This window comes from Panicum hallii, chromosome 6 (genome assembly GCF_002211085.1).
Source record: "Panicum hallii strain FIL2 chromosome 6, PHallii_v3.1, whole genome shotgun sequence".
In the NCBI taxonomy this organism is placed as follows: domain Eukaryota; kingdom Viridiplantae; phylum Streptophyta; class Magnoliopsida; order Poales; family Poaceae; genus Panicum; species Panicum hallii.
In genome coordinates, this window is record NC_038047.1 from 4099990 (window position 1) to 4119932 (window position 19943).

Consider the following 19943-nt stretch of genomic DNA (forward strand, 5'->3'; position numbering starts at 1 on the left):
TATCCAGCCTATTCTAGCCCTGTTATGTGATGGTCATTGGTGAGATAAACCCGGAATGCTTGGTAATTGTCACCCTTTTGTTGCATTTGTTATTGCATTATTTAGCTACTTGATCATTGCATTGTTTATCTGCTTTAACCCCCTCCCGTAGGGCGAGGTGGGACTTGCTGAGTACTTTTGTACTCACCCCTGTTGCTGATATGTTTTTCAGAAGATCCTGACTACGTGCCAGAAGACGTCGAGTAGTCCGTGCCCGCACCCAAGTCTGTGTTCGTGGAGCCATAGTCTAGCGGTAGTGCCGATGACGTGTGAAGAGCAGCTTAGTGCCGATATGATGATTGTGATCGTGTTTCTAGTGATTGTAATCTTCGTGATGAACTGTGTAAAAATAAAGCTTGTATGACGTTGGTTCCACCTATGTGATGTATTGTACCAGAGACTGTTTTCTGGTATATCAATACATTATTAGCACCGATCCTCTGAGTCAGGGCGCTTCATCACACTACCGGAAACGCGGCCTTTGCCGAGTGTCTAGGGCTTTGCCAAGTGCAAAATATCGGGCACTCGGCAAAGAGCCTCTTTGCCGAGTGCTGCGCTCGGCAAAGGAAAAACACTCGGCAAAGAAATTTTTGCCTAGTCTCGAGCACTCGGCAAAGGTAGACACTCGGCAAACGAGCGTCAGGACGTAACGGCAATTAACGGCGTTAGGCTTTGCCGAGTGCCTAGTCGAAGACACTCGGCAAAGAGGACTTTTGCCAAGAGCCTAGGCAAGACACTCGGCAAAATATATATATATTTTTTCTTTATTTTGTCCAAAAATTTTTCTATTGTCATCCTACATTCTCTTCCTCAACAACATATGTAATTTAGGTTCATTTATCAAAGTGTTTGCTATATTTCGTCAATTTATTTTATTTTATTGAATTTTTTGAATAATTCAAATTTGAACTGTGTGGTCATTCGAATAGTTGAAAAAATGAATGAAAAATTATTATTCATGTTAATGAGCATGCTTTGAGATCTTATCGAAGAAAGGACCAGAAATTTCAAACCTACTATTCACGAAACATGGCTACTAAATTGTGTTCAAGTCATGTTTAAATTGTATAAAAGGCAAATTTGGTCGGAAAATTATGAAACTTGTCGAGATGTCATGTTATCATGTGAGGACACTGTGATAAAATTTTTATAAGATGTCTTGAAAGTTTGACATCTACGATACTTAACACCTAATCGGGCTTCACATAAAATCATACGCCTCTTTGGAAAACTTTCAATTTGTAAGCATCGTATGTTGTAACTTTCACGAAACCTCATCAGATTTTTATCACAGGTTCCCCATGTGATATCATTACATCTTGACAAGTTTTATGATTTTCGGACCATATTTGCTTTTTATACATTTTAAAAACAACTAGACAAGAAGTTCGTCGTCATATTTCGTGGACAAGAAGTTTGCTGGTTTTTTTCTCGATAAGGTCTCAACGCATGCTTCAATAACGTGAATATCATTTTTTTTATTCATTGTTTTCCATTATTCGTGTGACTTGTAGTTCAAATTTCAATAATCACAAGAAATTCAATAAATTGAAATAAATTGACGATATATAGCAAACACTTCGAGAAATGGGTATGGATAAGTTTTAGTCATGTACGAACGTTATTTTTTGTCTCACATGTAATCTCTTCTACTTTGTGCAGAATCAATCGGCGGCCTCAAATGATCCTCATGTATCTCTAAATCAAAGTAATTAGCCAACTTGGTGATGGTTTCCAAAATTAGTCAAATGATCTTTTGTTGTGAACTTGTTGAGAACTTGTAATCGGTGGTTTTGAGAACTGTTTGTGAACTTTGTGAATTTATCCGTTGAACTCTTGTAAAACTATTTTTCATTGCTTATTAATTTCATCATTAATTTCGTCATTAAACTCTTGTAAAACTTGTGGTCGATCAGATTGTTTGATGCATCTGTGTGGCTATTGAGAACTTGTAAAATTGTGTGAGGCTTTGGGGAGAAAGAAAATCGGCGTTTAAAAAAAAACCTTTGCCGAGTGCCTCTTCTCCAGCACTCGGCAAAGAGCATAATATTCGCCGAGGGTCTCTGCTCTAGCACTCGGCAAAGTGCATAAGATTCGCCGAGAGCTGGAACAGGACACTCGGCAAAGAGCGTTAGCTTTGCCGAGTGCTGGAACAGGACATTCGGCAAAGAGAATAATCTTTGCCGAGTGTCCCTACACAAGCACTCGGCAAAGAGCATAAACTTTGCCAAGTGCTTTTCCCAGGCGCTCGGCAAATGTCCGTCACCGTTTCTTCCGCCGTCACGTCTATTTTTTTTTACCGAGTGCTGGATAAGGCGCTCGGCAAAGTCTCTGCCGAGTGCCCGACAAAAAACTCTCGGCAAAGAGGCCTTTGCCGACCCTTTCTTTGCCGTTTCCTCTTTGCCGAGTGTAACACTCGGCAAAGAGTTTACCGAGAGCTTTTGTTGTTTTGCCGAGTGTTTGGGACACTGGGCAAAGTAGGCTTCTCCCGTAGTGTCATATCCCTAAACTTGTCTCAATAAGTTATTTCGGTGCCTAAACTCATAAGGTAAATTTTCGTATCCCTAAAAATTGCCATTAATTAATTGTATTCAAAATGGACTGTTTATTAAACTATTTATTTTCAGCCGCTTCATTTAGAAATCTTACCACTAAGACCATTTTAATTCTGAATTAGCTGTTTATTAATCATACATCATGGGTTAATCTAGATCATTTGATATCAACGGTGGATATTACAGTTTTCTCGTTTAAAATGGAGAGATTAATGCTAATCGTGAATATTTCCTACTAACTATTTATATTTTGCATGCACTTTGTATAAATTTATTAAGATAATTTGTTCCCATTCTCAATAAAAACCAAAACAGCAATTTTATTAAATTTAAAGTAGCAAAAAGAATTCATTAACTTAAAGTATCAAAATAATATTTATATTAAATTAAAAATAGCATCTTGAGAGTTTAGGGAAGTGCATGACACCGCGAGACAAGTTTATGGACCTAAAAATGCATTTTGAGATATTAGAGATCTATCTGACACCTTGTAACAAGTTCTGGGATCTAAAAATATATTTTAAAATTTTACATTTTTAGAATTTAGGGACTTAAATGACACACCTGAACAAGTTTAGGGACTGTTGTTGTATTTTACTCCAATTTTTTTTTATGATGCTGGAACATTGGAATAAAAGTTGTTCAGTGCCCAGCCCGTGCAAATAAAACGGAAAGTGAGCTTTTACCGGCCGATCTCGTTATCGACAGAGCCCCAACCATCCCGACGGCCCAACAGCAAATACCTTGGCGCCGTCGGCCCGGTAGCTGCCTCGCCGCCGCCCGCCGGCTCCTCCGCTCCGCCGTCCGTCGCCTGCTGGCTGCCGCACCAGCGCCGCCGCCCCTGACCTCGGCTACTTCTTCGTTCCCCGTCCACTGGTACCCTCTCCGGCTCCATTCCTCCCCTCTTCTCTGTCTCTGAAACGAGGCAGTATTTCCAGGTCGCGGTCCGGATGCTCACGGTTCACCCCCGCTCACAGCTGCTGCTGCAGAAACCGCAGGCCGTGTGGGGGGAGCGCATGGATTCATCAGCGCATCCCCCTCTCCTTTCGAAATGGTGGGATATTTGGACATGGTGATGGTACCAGGATTCTCCTGTGCATCCTCGAGAAGAAAGGGGTTGCTTCTAATGTCTATCGGATATGTGAAGCTTTGAGTGGCCATTCTTTTGAAATTCAGTATCCTTGCGTGTGATTTGAAGCTTCGGAACTGAGGTTTGTCCCTCTCCTCATCTCTCAGTTTACAACTGGAAGGTCATTTCGGTTGAACTGTAGGTGAAATGTTCCATTTTGTACTTCCATAGGTCAAAACTTTCCGCGTTTGAATTGTGTTTCACAAAAAAAAAGGAATATGTTTAACTTTGCTGTATGTTTCAAACTCTTCAATGTCGAAAGTTCAAACCATTACTTTGAATTTCTGCAAACCCTGATGTTTTTTACAGTTTGAAGTTTGAACTGACTTCCCTCTGATCTTGTATCAGGTGTCTCAAACTAGTCTAGTCATCATTATTCAAAGCTTGTCCTACTCCTGTCATGTGATCAAATCGAAGTGTGTTAACTGGAAAACATATTTCTGGACTCTAAATTCTGCAAAGAACTTCCGACTGCAACTTTGTACCATTATACCTGCACTCTTACTGAAACAAGAGACAACAACAAGAGACAACATAGGTCAACATAATGGTGTTTTATCATCAAGTCAAAACTCACAGTGGCAATGATTCAGATAGTATGTTCAATTTATTGTCGGGGGGGGGGGGGGGGGGTGTCTCTTGTACAACTAGGCATGGGCCAGGAAGCTCTGCAGATCCTTGCATAAAAGGCCTAAGTGAGTTCATGAATAAGGTGGCTATGCAGCTCTGGTTGCCATCTTGCATTGCAGCACAATAGTTTGGTTCTCCTTCATGTCCTTTGAATCTTTGAAAAATGATTAAGCAATTTATGTTTTCCCTATTACTTGTTTAGCTGTACTATCCTACATTCATGCTTAGATTCTGCTACACATCCATTTCCCTTTCAATCTTATGATGCAAATGCATAATAGATCTTGAAGCCTGAATCTTACAAACTAGGAGGATTTATTATTTCTGAAAGGATCTGGGCAGCTGGCCACTCCGAAGTTCAGTAAAGGAATAGTGGTTCCTAGATTTACTTCCAGGAAGAAAATTTAGAGACATATGGAAGGCTTTCCCATTCACAAATTTTACGAGACAAAAATTTCAAGTGACCCCTACGAGAAGTGGCTTGTCATTTGTTATCTAGTGTGGAACTTGTGATCCCAATCATTCTTTGTTTGGTTAATCAATAGTTTAAAATAAAGGGGGTCAATAAACAAATAAAAATAATGCCGCATGGTTAGCGTTTCCAGCAAAAACACTGTTGTTTGGTATGACTGCTAGTTTTGGTAGAACTCAACCACTCTTTTGCTCCTTAGAGTCCAATTGTACAGGCAACCTTGCCCTCTGATTTCTTTTATATCCTCACCTCCATGATCCCCTAATCATTTTTCATGGCAAGTATGAGGTCGAGGGTGCCAATGCATTCCATTTCCCCCATCTGCGCCATCCTTTTGTTTCTTTCTTGTTCATTCAGCTCAATGCATCTGTGTGCATCCAGCGATGACCACCTTGTCCCTGGCAAGCCCCTCACACCAGGCAACACTCTTGTGTCCGACGATGGCACCTTCACCCTGGGCTTCTTCTCTCTGTCCAATTCAACAAAAAAACATTATTATGTTGGTATATGGTACAGCAACATCCCGCAGCATACTGTCGTCTGGGTTGCAAACCGTGTTGTGCCGATTACTAATCTTTCCTTTGCAATGCTCGCCTTGACCAGTAGCTCAAACATTGTCTTGTCTGAGGGCAATGGCCGCATCCTTTGGAGGTCAAACAACAGCATCATCATGAGTTCTCCACCTGCCACAACCATCTCTGCAGAAGCCACACTAGAAAACACTGGAAACTTCATCCTCCGGTCTCTGGGCAACAGTACCATCCTATGGCAGAGCTTCGACCACCCGGCCGATACTCTCCTTCCTGGTATGAACCTTAGGATCAGCCACAAGATGCATCAGGTACAACACCTTATTTCCTGGAAGGGTCCACAGGATCCATCCCCTGGACCCTTCTCCTATGGCGCAGATCCCAATAGCTTCCTGCAGCGCTTCATCTGGAACAGCACAAGGCCGCACCATCGAAGCCCAGTGTGGACTAACTACTTCCTTCTTGGGAGCTACATGGACAACCTCCATCCTAAAATTTACATGGCAGTACATCGCAGAGATGATGGCGAGGTGTACATGTCCATTGGTTCCCCGATCGGCTCTGTGTCTTTGTTGATTAGGATGGAGATAAGCTACACAGGCAAGGCAAATATACTAAGCTGGAACAGCAACATGTCGGCATGGACAGCCCTGTACACACAGCCCGCACATGAGTGCAATGTTTATGCATACTGTGGTCCATACGGCTACTGTGACAACAGTGAAACAACCCCGACATGCAAGTGTCTTGATGGTTTCGAGCCGAATGATGAAGAAGCCTGGATCAATGGCAGATTTTTGGAGGGATGTCACCGGAAGAAGGCGCTAAGGTGTAGCGGTGGAGATGATTTCTTGACCTTGCCAGGCATGAAGGTCCCTGACCATGTCCTCTTTATCGGAAACAAAAGTTTTGATGAATGCACGGAGGAATGCCGCAGCAACTGCTCCTGCGTGGCATATGCTTATGCCAACATGAGCACCAGGGCTATTGATGGGGATGACACGAGGTGCCTGATATGGACTGGGATGTTGATTGATATGGAGAAGTACAGTGAAGGAGGGGAGAACCTATATATTCGGACCAAAAAAATAAGCGGTATGATTTCTTGCTTTTATTTGTCTGCTGACCTTACTAGGCAGGTGTTTGAATTCCTCGAATTCATACTTCATAATAAAGAGGGTCCTATTGAAACTGGAGAACAAAGGACCTATATTTGTGAAGTATTAGACTGATTAAAGTAGGGGCAGCGTGAAAAATACTTGACATATCTAGTAGTGTGTGAGATGGGTGAAGTTTGTTGATTGCCCATGATTATAATCTTTGCAGGTAGCATGCTAACAACCAACATCCTTGAAATTGTTCTGCCAGTTCTGGCAGCTTTGCTGGTACTCATTTGCATAGTGCTCGTTTGGATCTGCTGGTTTAGAGGTACATAAGCACTCTCTCTCTCTATATATATATATAATTATTTTTTCCTCTCTGTTTTCTCTAATTGAATGAAAACTGAAGAGACGTTATATACATTTCTGTTAGGAAAACAAGGCAGCAAGGAAATCTGTACTATGCTGATGCTAGGAAACATGGGGAGTACTGATGAACTTGCTGATAGAAAAATAGACTTGCCATTGATTAGCTTCAGGGAAGTTGCCACCGCAACACAGAATTTTTCTGATTCAGCCATACTTGGAAGAGGAGGATTTGGCACTGTTTACAAGGTGAGGAAGCTTGTGCTTGTAGTTTCAGTGGTCAATTGCAATTGGATTTCTAACTTTTCTGATTCAAGATTTTTTTTTTAATTCATATAGGGAACATTGGGAGATAAGGACATTGCAGTGAAAAGGCTCTGCAAAGGTTATGGTCAAGGGGTAGTGGAGTTCAAAAATGAAGCAGCTCTGATTACCAAGTTGCAACACAGAAACGTAGTTAAACTTCTAGGCTGCTGCAATGATAAAGATGAGAAACTATTGATTTATGAATACCTTCCTAACAATAGTTTGGATGCCTTCCTTTTCAGTATGTTCTGCTCACTTATTGTGAAAGCTCAAGTGCTCAACCATTAAACAAAGAAATATACACAACTGATAGGATGCTTCATCTATCCTTGACAGATGCTGCAAGAAAATCACTGCTTGACTGGCCCACAAGATTCGAGATAATCAAAGGCATAGCTAGAGGCCTTCTATATCTTCACCAAGATTCAAATCTGACAATAATTCATAGAGATCTCAAGGCAGGCAATGTATTGTTGGATGCTGAAATGAGGCCCAAGATATCTGATTTTGGTACAGCTAGGATCTTTGGTATCGACGAACAACAATCAAATACCAATAGAGTCGTGGGAACTTAGTGAGTGATTTCTTTCACAGAGTAAATTTTCTAAGCAACCAACATACCATTGTTCTTGGACTATTTAAGATAAAACTGTATGCTTCTTCTGATATTATTGTGCAAACAGTGGTTACATGTCGCCTGAATATGCACTGGAAGGCACCATTTCTCTCAAATCCGATGTCTACAGCTTCGGCGTGTTGCTCTTGGAGGTTGTGAGTGGCTTGAAGATCAGTGCGGCTGGCCCAGTCACAGGTTCACCAAACCTTATAGCTCATGTAAGTGTTTTTTAAGTCCCCCAAAATTATTTAACTCGTGAAATTCAACCCTTGATGTATTTAACACATGATTATGTGCTGATCGATTGACTTAGGCATGGGGCTTATGGAAGGATGGAAACTTGCGTAATTTGGTGGACTCAACAATTGTCGAGAGCTGTTCACTAGATGAAGTTCTACGATGTATCCACATCGGTCTCCTGTTGGTGCAAGACGACCCGAATGCTCGTCCGCTTATGCCGTGGGTGGTGTCAAGCTTGGATAACAATGACATTGAGCTCCCACAGCCTAGTGAGCCTCTCTGCATTGCAAGGAGGAAGTACAGAACTGGTGAAGCAGGAGAAAGTTATGTAACTGACATGAGCCTCGGAAGGCTGGAAGGGCGCTAATAAAGGCTCCTCACTTGTTTCCTCCACAAACTTCAAAGACCCCCATATAGAACAGAAACCGATATCTTTTCAAACAAAGGTAATTCATGGCATCATCGACAGATCTCACTTATTAGGTGCTATTGATCAACTTGTCCAGGGATCGAGCAGCTCAGCTATGGAGACATAGGCGCAGAGGTGATCGGAGGAACTCTGTGTATCTTGATGCCACATATACGTTCATAGTTTCTCCATCTACTCAGCCTGTTTGTTCTGATCTCTCCATCCAATGTATTGTCATTTCTGTTCTTCTCTGTACCGAACTACCATCTAAGCAAAGCTCGCCGTCAGATTGTAGTATGAATTTGTTGATTGTTCCGGTAATGAAGCGGAATTGTGATCATAGAACTGAAAGAATATTGCTGCTTGTGCTAACGGTGCTGAAGTCATGTGCGCAAGAGATGAGGAGTGCATGCACGCATGGGACTCCCATCTCCATGGACTATGGTTTTTTTCGCCATGACGCGTGCACTGTTAGGTCGCCCCAGATGCCAGCCAGTGCAAACTACGTTTCCTAAGCCATCATGACGGAACTAATTTTGCTCAGCATCTCCATCGAAGCACGTTATCTGGTTGGCTCCGTTTCGAACTATAAATAGCAGCTGACAGTTTTAGCCGTTGCTTGATTACTCATTAGTGGTCCGGAAATAGAATGCAGCAGTTGCCATTATTGAGCTTGGACCTGAACCTGCATTCCCAGGCCAGAGATTCTGGTGTCAGGTTTCCTTTTCTACTCATGTTTGAGCTGTGATATGGGTGTGCATTGTGCCTTTGCCATGCATCATTCCAACGGTTGGGAACACGTTGCACACCTTTACTTATATTAGTTCATTATAGTATTAGAGCTCAACCGCTCAACTTCCAGACGGAATGTCTCGAAGAGCGAAGAGCGAGGAGTGGTGTCGATGGTAGATTGTGAGTGACTGGTTTGGTTCTAGTTTGCAAAAAAATTTATTAAGTGGGTGCAAATAGCATCTTAGGTCAGTCTTAATGCACAGTTCCAGTTACCAAGACCGACGTGTCATGATGATGAAAGTCCCCTCACATCCTATGAAACTTCCCCTCCTCTCTCCTTTTAATGATCCTGCTATGTTAGCAAATTTACTAATCTGGTATGATATTTAATGCCCATAAAACTCCTCATGAAACCTCTACTGAAAATGCTCTTAATTGCACAACTCCTCATGAAACCTCCACTGAGACTGACGTTAATTGCACATCTAAATAAATATATTTAGATTTTGAGCAAGCCCTAGTGGCAGCTATAGCTTATAGGGTTAGTTTTAAGTAGTTCTAATTCACCCCTCGTCCTTTTAGAACTTCGGACACTGACTCCTTTCATACAATAGGTGCATAGATTATTTAGTTGGTCATCGAAAGCTGTTATGCCAATGAATTATGGACGCGAGTTTCCATTATTTTCCTTTTGAACGTTCCGGCCGTTTATTACCTGAAGCGTTTCTAAATTAACATTAGCTTAATTACACTCGAGGCTTTAATTTACCCTATGTATACATAAATGGATGCCGCGGGAAGCAAATTAAATTGTCAATTCATAATTCATACACGTCCAATTACCCCCAATTCCCACCAAATTAAACTCTCCGACCAAGACGTAAATCGATCTGCGGTATGAGTTTTTCTTATCTTTATTATATATTTTCAACCTAAATACCTAGTGCATGTTTGAAATATATGCATAATTTTTTTTTGTGAAGTTAAGGTCGATCTTCCCGGCTATTCAAGGCCGAAAGTCTGGAGGCTGCGGCTGCTGCTACAACAAACTCCACGTCAATAGATGAGAGCAAGACACACCTGGTGTTTTGCATCAGGAGCCTGTGCGCCACAAGAGGGGTAGTGGCCCTGTGCTTTTGCTGCCAAAAATCGCGGGTGTGTTGCAAGCTCGTTGCCGAATGCCAGGCCCGCTGCCCTGCCTGCGATCCCAAACGCCAGTTGCAGCCACCACCTGATTCTTCAGTGATGGAAAATAGCTCCTCAAGTGTAACTGCCAATAATGGTACCTTAGCTTAATTTAAATGAGCTATATATTGAGGTTGTGCCATCATCAATATAATATTAAAGGTCTTGTCCATAAATTCTTTCGGCAGAGATCCTGCCTTTGTTTTAAAAAAATTATAATACTGAGGGAAACGATGTGCGGATGGAAAATAGGAGGCGGGTATGACGCATTCGGCCCAATGATGATTGTTGATGGATGATGGCAGAGCCCAGTAAGGCCGACACACGTCAATGTCAGGCATATCGCTCTAGACATTTGTATAGCTCCTCTCGTAGGAGTAGGGCCAATGAATTATGTGTGAATGCATGGATTACTGGGAGGCCCAGTTTATGGATGACGCTATCTTGTGATGAGAATACTGTGTAATCTTGGGATCTTCTTTACAATAAAATCAGTGCGAATTTGCTTTGATCTAAATATGAGTCTAAGTCTACTACATGACCCAGACAATGAGGTTAGTCTAATAACCCCCGAACAATACATGAAACTAGGTGTTGACCCATAGGTGATTTTGGAGGACGGTTTCGCTGACTGGCGCATTACATGGATATGGACGTGGCAACAAAAAGTGGCATGTGAACGATCCTCCATATTGCTAGGTCTACCTTGTCGTGGTGATTATCAGCGGTGGAGAGAGATAGAGGTGAAGAGAGAAGAGACATGCATGGCAAGAGAACAAACGGTGATGTGCGGAGCGGTGTGGTGAGCCACGTGAGCAGGTTTGTCCATATCATCATACCACATTAGCTAAAACCACCAGCAAAACTACCATCAGAAACCACATGGACGGTCTTACATGTGAAAAGACGCATTAGCAAATTTCTTATAGTGATTTTATGTTTACATGCTAGTGGGCATATTGACATGCATGCCCATAGGTACATGGTGCCTTCGGGTCGTGTGTGTGGGTGGTGTTTCTGAGTTATGGTGGATCGTGTGTAAGATATGTGTTTATGAATCGAATTGTTAGCTGTTTGGGTTTTCTAGTTCGGTTTTGGTTTGCATTTTTATCAAATTTGGTGGTCAGTTACGGGATTGGATTTAGCTTGCACCAAATCAATCAAGCTGAAAAACCGAATATACGGTACCACAGGCGACAAACGCTACAAGAAAATAGCTTATTTTCGTCGATCAGAAACCGTCAAAAATAGCCAGAAAGCTATAGAAAATATATATATTCATTGGTTGGCCGACGAAAATAGCTCGACGGAATAAAATCGACGAAAATGAACACAGTTAATTACAAATAGCTGCTGCATTTTCCATAGTTTTCCAGAATTACAAATAGCAGTTAATTAACATAAAAATAGCTATCCATAAGCACAATCATCAAATACATCATCACACAATCATGAAATATATCCAATATGTGCAATCATGCATGAAATCCATAATCTAAATGACATATATATGTCAACGAAACGCAAAAGCATAAATCAATGAGGGGTAATATTATGTTCGCCGCCGCCGTCACCTCCAGAAATGTTATGCGCTGTCGATGTTGGTGTGGACGGGCTGCCAGAAACTCCTCGAGGATGACTACTCATGACAAAGTTAAATGTATATAGTCCTTATATATAAGAAAATTTGAGCATTGCTAGTTATACGAAAGAATTACCACTTGTGGAGATGGTAGATGCATATATCGTACAAAAGTCGGCGGTGGTGGAGGAGGCGAAGGAAGAGGTGGCAAATTAAATTGTGATCCAAGGGTAGCCGCTAACGTTTTCTAAAAACTGATAATAGATTAAGTATCTTATAGCAATGAAAAGTGCGCAACGACTTGAAAAATATCAAACTTGCATAGTACCCGAAGCTGTCGTTGCTGAGCGAAAAAATCTTGCATGTACTCGTGTTGTTGCCTTGCCCACTCCTCTTGCCTCTGCATCGCCTCTCTATGCTGCCTTATCTCCTACTGCAGTCGACTTTCCCAACTTTAATAACCCACCTCGACCCATATAAACCCCTGCAACCTACATTCACAGCCAAATCCTAACTTTATCCTTCTACCCAGATGACCTATCCTCGGCAGTGACTCCAGCTCCCCGCTCCGAGCGCTCTGCGAGCGGTCACTAGTGGGCGTGGGCGAGTGGCACAGGTGCACTCGCACGAAGCGGCGGCGCGGCACACCGAGGATGTTTGAAATGAACTTTGGTTCTGTTCGGTTCTACCGAAAGACACTAGTACAAAATCGTCCATTAGTCCCGGTTGGAAACCGACTTTAGCACCAATTTCCCAACGAACTATCGATCTAACGCTAATGTATCTGACCCTTTTATTCCGGCATCTATTCAACCGGGACTAATGATATTCTTTTAGGAAAAAAAATCGGCTCACCAGCTTGGGCGTTCGCAGACCAGCTTCTCCGAATCCAAATATTTCTCCAAATTGCAATCAGAAAATCAATTCTTAGCAAAATCAATCACAACCACAAAGGAATTATTCGCAGATCAATCCCGGACACATATACATATACATATTTGGAAAGAAAAGTAAAAAAATAAGCTCGCCCTTGCGCGCCGCTGCCCGCTGGAGCTAGGATCAGCCGCCCCCACTGGGCCTAGCCGCGCTGCCCTGCCGGGGCCCAACCGCCGCCGCGCAGCCCGCTCGCCGGGGCTAGGCCGCGCAGCCGCATGCTGGGGCCTGGCCGCGCCACCTCCGCCAGGGCCCAGCCGTCGCAACGCTGCGCCGCTCGTCGCAGGCCCGAGCCACCACTCGCCGTGACCCCAGCCGCCGCCACGGGCTCGAGCCGCCGCCGAGCCGCGCAGCACGGCTCGCCGTGGGCCCGCGCCGCCGCGTCCCCACTCGCCTGGTTCGCCGCCGGGCGCCCGTTCTGGCGTGGAAGAAAAGGGAGAAAGATTGAGAGGGAAGAGGATAAGGCAGCGCAAGAAACAAAGGAAAGATGTGGCCTCGACGAGAGAGAGATAAGTAGATGCTCAAGCGTGAAAAAAATAGTTCCAGTTTTTGGTCCTGGTGATTGGCACCACCCGGGATTAATGTTCCCCTTTTATCCCGGTTGGAGCCACCCACCGGGACAAATATGCATTGTATCCTGAAAATAACCAGGACAAAAGTGTCTCATCTAGCCCTAACTATTGGATCCGGGACTAATATCTATACTAATCCTGGGTCCAAAACTAGCTGAGATAAATATGCTGAACGAATGAGCTATTATGTAGTAGTGAGAACCAACACGGGAAGTGTCGATTTTTTGTTTTTCGGAGCACCATTGGTTATTGATTCTGAAAAATCGAAAATTCTCGAGACCGAAGAATCGAACCGAATCCGAATTGTTAGTTTAAACCGAACGCCCAATCCTATCAATCCATTAAATTTAAACCATCATTTAATAAATGATATTTCAAAAAATAGGATGAAAAATAAGAATAAAGATAGATGAAAGTAGCCCATATTACTCGACTGTATGCCACCTGATTATTAAGAAGATAACATATGATCAGTTACAGTTTGATTGCCAAGTTAGATATATCTGACACCTTATTCTCTGATGAACCTGAAGAATGAATCCAAGTCTTCAAGGGCCCATTCCAAAGATTCAGCCATATATACACATATACATAACTTCAGTAATGGAGTGCTATATGTGCTCACTAGTAATTGTGAGTTAGGACTTCATTAGTAGAACTATCAGTAAGCAGAGTTCCTGGATCATATGATGCCTGCTACCGGAAGGCTGCACCAAATGGTGACCAGAAGTCGACCGGGGTCTCGCTGGCCACTGCGAAGGTGCTCGATATAGGGACCAGGCACAGCCCTCGGCCGGTGAGGTCCCCCTTCGCCGCTGCCGCCTCTCCGCCGTCCCTCGAGACCTGACCGAAGGAAGGCACATCATGGTTGCATATATATGTTATTTCACAAGCATCCAGAGTATGTATGAGGCTATTGGCAGTGCATGTAGTGTACAGTATCAGTACCTTCAAATGGGGCACTTGCTGCCTGTTCTTTAGGTAAGGAGCACTGAGTGACTGCATATACAAGCGTCCATTATTCAATTATGAGCAAAATGCAAGTTGGTAGCTAGATCAAAGTTTCTGTATGTATATGATTAAAGGACGATCAGAGCTGCAGCTAGAGATGCATGCGCACTTACACCGACTTGCTGATGCAGGAACTTGATGTACTCGATGGTTTCATGGAGCACCGATGCCGTATCAGTCTGCGCAGCACGCACGCCGAGGTTGATCCATCATTGTTTTTTTGCAAAGAGATCGAATTTGTTAAAAAGGTGTGGGTCTTTGCAGTATTGGACTCTGAGGTTTCAGCTTCCAGAATAATAATACGTAGTGCGTGTAAGTGCAGGACCATTAACCAAATTAAGACCTTGATCACTCACCTTTCCAAAAGGGGAGACTAGTTGTTGAAGTGCTGTGATTCTGTCACCTAGCTTCTCTTTCCTCACCTGAAACATATAAAAAAATCATTGTGGAGCGTACCTGAATACTACTTACTTTATGAAAGAGAAATCCATATTCACTTCATTATCATTCCGGCCGGCCGGCATTTTTTGGAGCACAAGGATTTGAAAGAAATTCAGAGGAAACAAATGCTAGATTTGCAAAGTAGTTTCAGAGACGAACAATTCAAATACCTTGAAGGTCGGCAGTGGTGATGGTGTCCCTGTTCTCGCTTTCTTGAGCGGCGTAGGATCGGCGTTCGCCTTCTTCGTGATGATGGAGCTAGAGTCCCCGGCACCTTCTAGTGCACTCTGCATGTATACGAGATCAAATTAAAGGAATTGGGAATTTTCAGGCATGCAATTATTATTGAAAATTGTCAAAGCTGAATGCAACTGATAAAAAGATACAAGTTTTCAGACAACTGAAAGTAGGGAAAACTGCAATCATCGATGTATGCAATATTGTGTTTGCTATATATGTGAACCTTGGCTGCAAGACTTGCCGGCCTAGATTTAGATTGCCCCGACGGTGGTCCGGCGGCAGTCCCTAAGCTTGCCGCCCCCTCCGCCGCCGCCGCCGCAGCAAACCCGGAGGAAGGGTTCCAGAACGGCGTGCTGTTAGTGAACTGCAGAGCCTCCCTGATGCTGCTGGGCGCCTGGTTCATCGTCTGCTGCTGATACTGCTGGAACCCCAGCGACGGCTTCGTCGCCGCCGCCGACGGCTCCGTGAGGCTTCTCAGCAGCGACGACGACCGGAAACCGCCGGACGGTGAGGTCGGCGACGAGAGCAGCTCTAGTCCAAGGTTGGACAGGAACTGGTGGTTGGGATCATGGGGGTCTTGTAGCATCAGGCTGTTATTATTCGATGAGGGGCTCCTCAGGCCGAGGTGAACCTGATCGCCTCTTGATGAGCTCATGTAGCCATGGAAACCAGATCCATCCCTAATTATCAGAATTTCAGGCATACATATGATCATAAATCCATCAGAGAAGAAATTGTTTTACTTAAATATAACAAATAAAAAGAAGAAGAAAACTTCATGAGTAGTGATAGATAGAAGCGAGAGCAGAATTTCTTACAAGTAGTAAGGCTGGTTCCAGGCGGCGGCGAGACCGGTCGCCGTCTGCGGCACTACGACGGCGCCCGGATCGGCGACGCCCGCGGGCTCTTGGAAGGTTATGGAGCTGCCGCCGGTGGCGAGCGAGTTGGACCCCGGCGATTCCGAGGAGGCCGCGTTGCCGGACCTCGACCTGTTGCTGCCGTCAGCCGCTCCCGCAGGGGACAAGCCGGCGCCGAACCCGGGCGGCTGGTCCGGCGAGCACGACACCGCCGTGCTCCACCAGTCCCCGCCGTGGCTCGCTCCGCCCGCGGCGGCAGCCGCAGCTGGATGGATCATCTCCTGGTGATCCGCCATGCCTATCTATAGCTACAAACAAAGCTCTCGGGTCAGATCGCAATGGCCTCTGTTATATGGGACGGGATTGATCTCGCTACGGCTGAATTCTTGGGCAGTTTTGCTGTTAGGTATGTGTAGCTAGAGCTAGCTAGATAGCTGCGTGGAGAGGGCGGCGCCGGGCATGCGATGCAAGAGTGGTGGTGGCGAGCAATGAGTGTGGCGGCCTGTGGTAGTGCGCGGCTAGACAGCTATGTGGTGTGGTGGACTGGTGGGCAATTCAAGTAGGGATTGAAGTCTAACTAATTGAATGGATTATATTCAGAGTTGAGTGCAATGTGAAATAATGGTGGCGCGACATATGGTTTCATATAAACCGTCGGAATTAAAGTGGAAGAAGAAGACGACGGTGGCGACGATGGCGACGATCGGAGAGGAAGATCAAGGAGGAGAGGATTCAGGGGTTTTTCTGAATGGTCTGAGATGGCGACCATGCATTATCGCATGCTGTGTGTGGCGCGGCTGAGTGTTATGATCAACAGTTGAGCACTGATCAACGTGTATGGAATACGCGTATGTTCGAGCAGGGGCTGCTGTTCAATTCCTGCAATCTACAAAATGCACTTGATCGACATGGTAAATGATCTGCTTGCATGTTCTTTATTAGATTTGAACGAGAAAGGATCTGCATGCATGATGGTGAATTATATTGGAGGTAGTAGTAGTATTGCACCTAACGCTATTAGATGTGCTGTGGTCCTCTCTAATCTAATCTAACGGAGTGGTGTAACCCTACTTACCTTCGGAGAGAGGCATGTAATAACCCTACATCTATGTGCCTATGGATTTGATCATGTATTATTTTACTAATGATGCGACCATACACAAATTACTGCATAACTTAATTAAAGTTAGATTAATCCTGATGGCAGTTGCGCAATTCTTTTTTGAGCAAATTAACCAACCACATGTACATTAATAAATATTTTCACTGGTGTAAAAACTATTCAATGGAGAGTACAGGTATTTCCCAAAGAAGATATAGGGTTTAGGAAATAGAAACCACAGGCGAGCGCTACTAAAAAATATTTGCTTTATTCCACGCCCAACCATTTAGCTATGGCAGCCAAGCATGTGCTTACTTTATCATGGGCAATTATAAGAAGGTAAACCTCAATAAAAGAAAAAAAAACTTATGGCCACACTGCCTCTCATGCAGTGGCGGAGGATGGATAAAAATTGAGGTATGGCGGAGTCAATCAATCTTCAAGCAACAAAACTTGCTATTTATCACGCGGATGTATGACTAACAAACCACTTGCCCACTTCTACAACCGCTGAGGAGGGCTACTTCTTTTTCTACTTTTCTCTATTGTCAAATGCTCATCACTTAACTGATCGAAACTAAGGATTAAGAGAAATATACTACCATAGAAAAAATAAGACCTCCATGGTCCTCCGCCACTGCTCTCATGGATCTATCTCACCTACATCAGCGATGACTTTCTCCTTGTCAAGTCTCTAAACGTGTACAGTGTACCACACACAAAATTATGATAAACCGTGTGCCTTTATCCTTCCATATATCCATCACACATCCAAGGGGAAGGGGCCCTATCTTTGGCGCCATCCATACCACCAAAAAGAGTTGCTTAATTGCTGTATCCGTAGTCGGCCCACTATGTACAGTCTCACTTCAGGTCGATCTTCCCTGTAATACCCTATATATTATGGTCCAGCTAGTTTTTATCCAAATCACCAGCTATTCGCTCTAATAATAAATGACGCAAACTTTAATTTGATATATTTAGAGCCTAATTAAGGATGGCATCCAAATGTGTTAAACACACAATGGTAGTACAACAGGTTAAAACTATAAATTTTTGTGTTGGAGCAATAGTGACCATATATATTTAATCTGCTAGCAATGACAATACTACTATAGCTACAAAATTCGTTCTTGTCTCATGCATTTTTTTTTCCACATATTAAATTAGATTCCCTTGTGCCGCCAGTCCTGGGTCACATTTTATTTACACGTTATAATAAAATCAAAGTTTTCTTAAAGCAATAGCAAGAGCTTTGCCTCTAAAGAATTCTACAATCCATTCATGTTATTTGAGTTCATGTAAATATCATGCATAAATAAAGGCTCTCATTATTTTTGCATAGACACTCCCTCCGTTTTTATTTACATGCCGTATTAGGGTTGTCCTAAGTCAAAATTAAATCTATAGAAAAATATAGCAACAACTATACTATCCAATATATGCACTATCAATGTACATTTCATGGTGGATTGAATGAAACAAATTTGGTATTGTAAATATTATTATTTTTTCAATAAATTTGGTCAAAGTTGACCAAGTTTGATTCAGAACAAACCTAATACGACATGTAAATAAAAATAGAACTATCAAAACTGAGAATTAGATAATTGTATTGGCTGAGTTTTACGGGATGAAACTCATCTCTCATTCTATGGAACCTCCTCCTTCTCTCTCCTTGCTATATTAGCAAAATTGATGATGTGCTCATTGAGACTGGTCTTAACCCAAGTGACGTCCTGCTGACGAGCGAGCAGCCTACTCGTCCGGGGCCAGGTGGGAGATGCGTCGTGTCACGGCCGCGGGCCCCGCCCAGGGGTCGTCTCGCACGCGTGCCCGCGGAAAGCGAGCAGCGCACTCACGGAGTCACACGCGTGCTACGCGTACTGCAATGCCATTGCATGCGTGCACCAGACATCTCCCCGTCCAGCAGCCATGGCAAACCTAACTGGCTATATATATACTAGTCTACCCTTGGAGGGCAAATTCATAATTCGCATAAACTTTAGTCAAAAGGGCAGATATATATACTTCTCTCCCATCAAAACAAAACGCAAGATTATGGCAAAGGGTGTTATGATTCTCACTGGTGCTAGATAGATAGATATATGAACCGTGGTTGACACGGTTGCAGTATAAAACCTTTCGAAACTTTTCTTTTTATATATAGTCTTGAGTCCCTTCTTTTCTTTCCAAAGTTTGGAGTCTCGTGATTTGATCAAGACCAAGGTCCAAAGAATGGTCATTAGAAGTTGAATTTTAATAATTTGGTTCGGCCTGGTGTTCTCCTCTTTAATTACATGCATATGCATATGACACCTCCGATCCCTCTATGTCCTCGGTCGCCTAAAGTTTAACCAATTATTGCAGGTTTTGAAATTTTCAAATAACATGCTGTACGAGCGAGAGAAGCATGGATTCTTCCTAAATCTCCCGCTCCAGCTGTTTGCTTAAAGTTCAATAATGCTCGCTCGCTAGGTTTAGTCATAGCATGCACAATCTCAGTGTTCCTGTGCTTATTTGGCAACGACATGAGAGAGAAGGATGCATGCACCAATAAACCTCTTTTTTTATACTACCAATAAACCTCTTCTTTTAATTTTATACTACAAATAAACCTCCTCTTTATGCCTTCCGGGGGGGGGGGGGGGGGGGGGGCTGGTAGGTCCATCCAACGTTGACACGACGCATTCTAGGAGAGTGTCAGGCCTACGACTTGGCTGGCCATTATTGCCCCGTGGACTAGCAACATTGGTCAGCACGCGGATCCAACCTTCCATCTAATCTAATATTATCACCTTTTGGTTTTGCTGTGTTCATCATTACACCTGCCTGCCTCGAAGAAACGTTGACTTGCTTGATTAATTCCTTTTTGGACTCTAGTGCTGTCAATCCG

The 19943-nt window shown here is 43.5% G+C and overlaps 2 protein-coding genes across 9 annotated transcripts; one reads left to right on the forward strand and one right to left on the reverse strand.

Annotated features, from left to right (window-relative positions):
• The first annotated feature begins 3310 nt into the window (after positions 1 to 3310).
• LOC112896516 (receptor-like serine/threonine-protein kinase SD1-8) lies at positions 3311 to 8734 on the forward strand. Of its 7 annotated transcripts, none has more exons than XM_025964514.1 (9): positions 3311 to 3470; positions 3572 to 3805; positions 5207 to 6450; positions 6682 to 6783; positions 6889 to 7070; positions 7161 to 7368; positions 7464 to 7701; positions 7811 to 7961; positions 8057 to 8734. In XM_025964514.1, the coding sequence occupies exons 3-9, from the start codon at positions 5412 to 5414 to the stop codon at positions 8348 to 8350; spliced, it is 2214 nt and encodes a 737-aa protein (XP_025820299.1). In that variant the 5' UTR covers positions 3311 to 3470; positions 3572 to 3805; positions 5207 to 5411; the 3' UTR covers positions 8351 to 8734. The 7 variants fall into 7 exon arrangements, with proteins under 7 accessions (XP_025820299.1, XP_025820301.1, XP_025820302.1 ...); XM_025964516.1 differs by having other exon boundaries at positions 5429 to 6450; XM_025964517.1 differs by having other exon boundaries at positions 5432 to 6450.
• A 5136-nt stretch (positions 8735 to 13870) lies between these two features.
• Positions 13871 to 16491, reverse strand: LOC112897229 (transcription factor bHLH112-like). Of its 2 annotated transcripts, none has more exons than XM_025965482.1 (7): positions 15907 to 16491; positions 15330 to 15768; positions 15019 to 15135; positions 14764 to 14829; positions 14521 to 14586; positions 14345 to 14395; positions 13871 to 14239 (listed from the first exon to the last, which is right to left on the reverse strand). In XM_025965482.1, exons 1-7 carry the CDS (start codon positions 16239 to 16241, stop codon positions 14093 to 14095), a joined length of 1221 nt encoding a protein of 406 aa, XP_025821267.1. In that variant the 5' UTR covers positions 16242 to 16491; the 3' UTR covers positions 13871 to 14092. The 2 variants fall into 2 exon arrangements, with proteins under 2 accessions (XP_025821267.1, XP_025821266.1); XM_025965481.1 differs by having other exon boundaries at positions 15312 to 15768.
• Between the last annotated feature and the right edge of the window lie 3452 nt (positions 16492 to 19943).

Excerpts from the sequence above, each read along its gene's own strand:
- LOC112896516 (XM_025964511.1), top strand. The coding sequence starts at position 5,100 with ATGGCAAGTATGAGGTCGAGGGTGCCAATGCATTCCATTTCCCCCATC. Across the intron at positions 7,071-7,160 it reads GATTTGGCACTGTTTACAAG|GGAACATTGGGAGATAAGGA; the intron begins GTGAGGAAGCTT and ends TAATTCATATAG. Across the intron at positions 7,702-7,810 it reads AATAGAGTCGTGGGAACTTA|TGGTTACATGTCGCCTGAAT; the intron begins GTGAGTGATTTC and ends TTGTGCAAACAG.
- LOC112897229 (XM_025965481.1), bottom strand. The coding sequence starts at position 16,241 with ATGGCGGATCACCAGGAGATGATCCATCCAGCTGCGGCTGCCGCCGCG. Across the intron at positions 15,769-15,906 it reads TGGAACCAGCCTTACTACTT|GGATGGATCTGGTTTCCATG; the intron begins GTAAGAAATTCT and ends TCTGATAATTAG. Across the intron at positions 15,136-15,311 it reads CGGCAAGTCTTGCAGCCAAG|AGTGCACTAGAAGGTGCCGG; the intron begins GTTCACATATAT and ends GTATACATGCAG.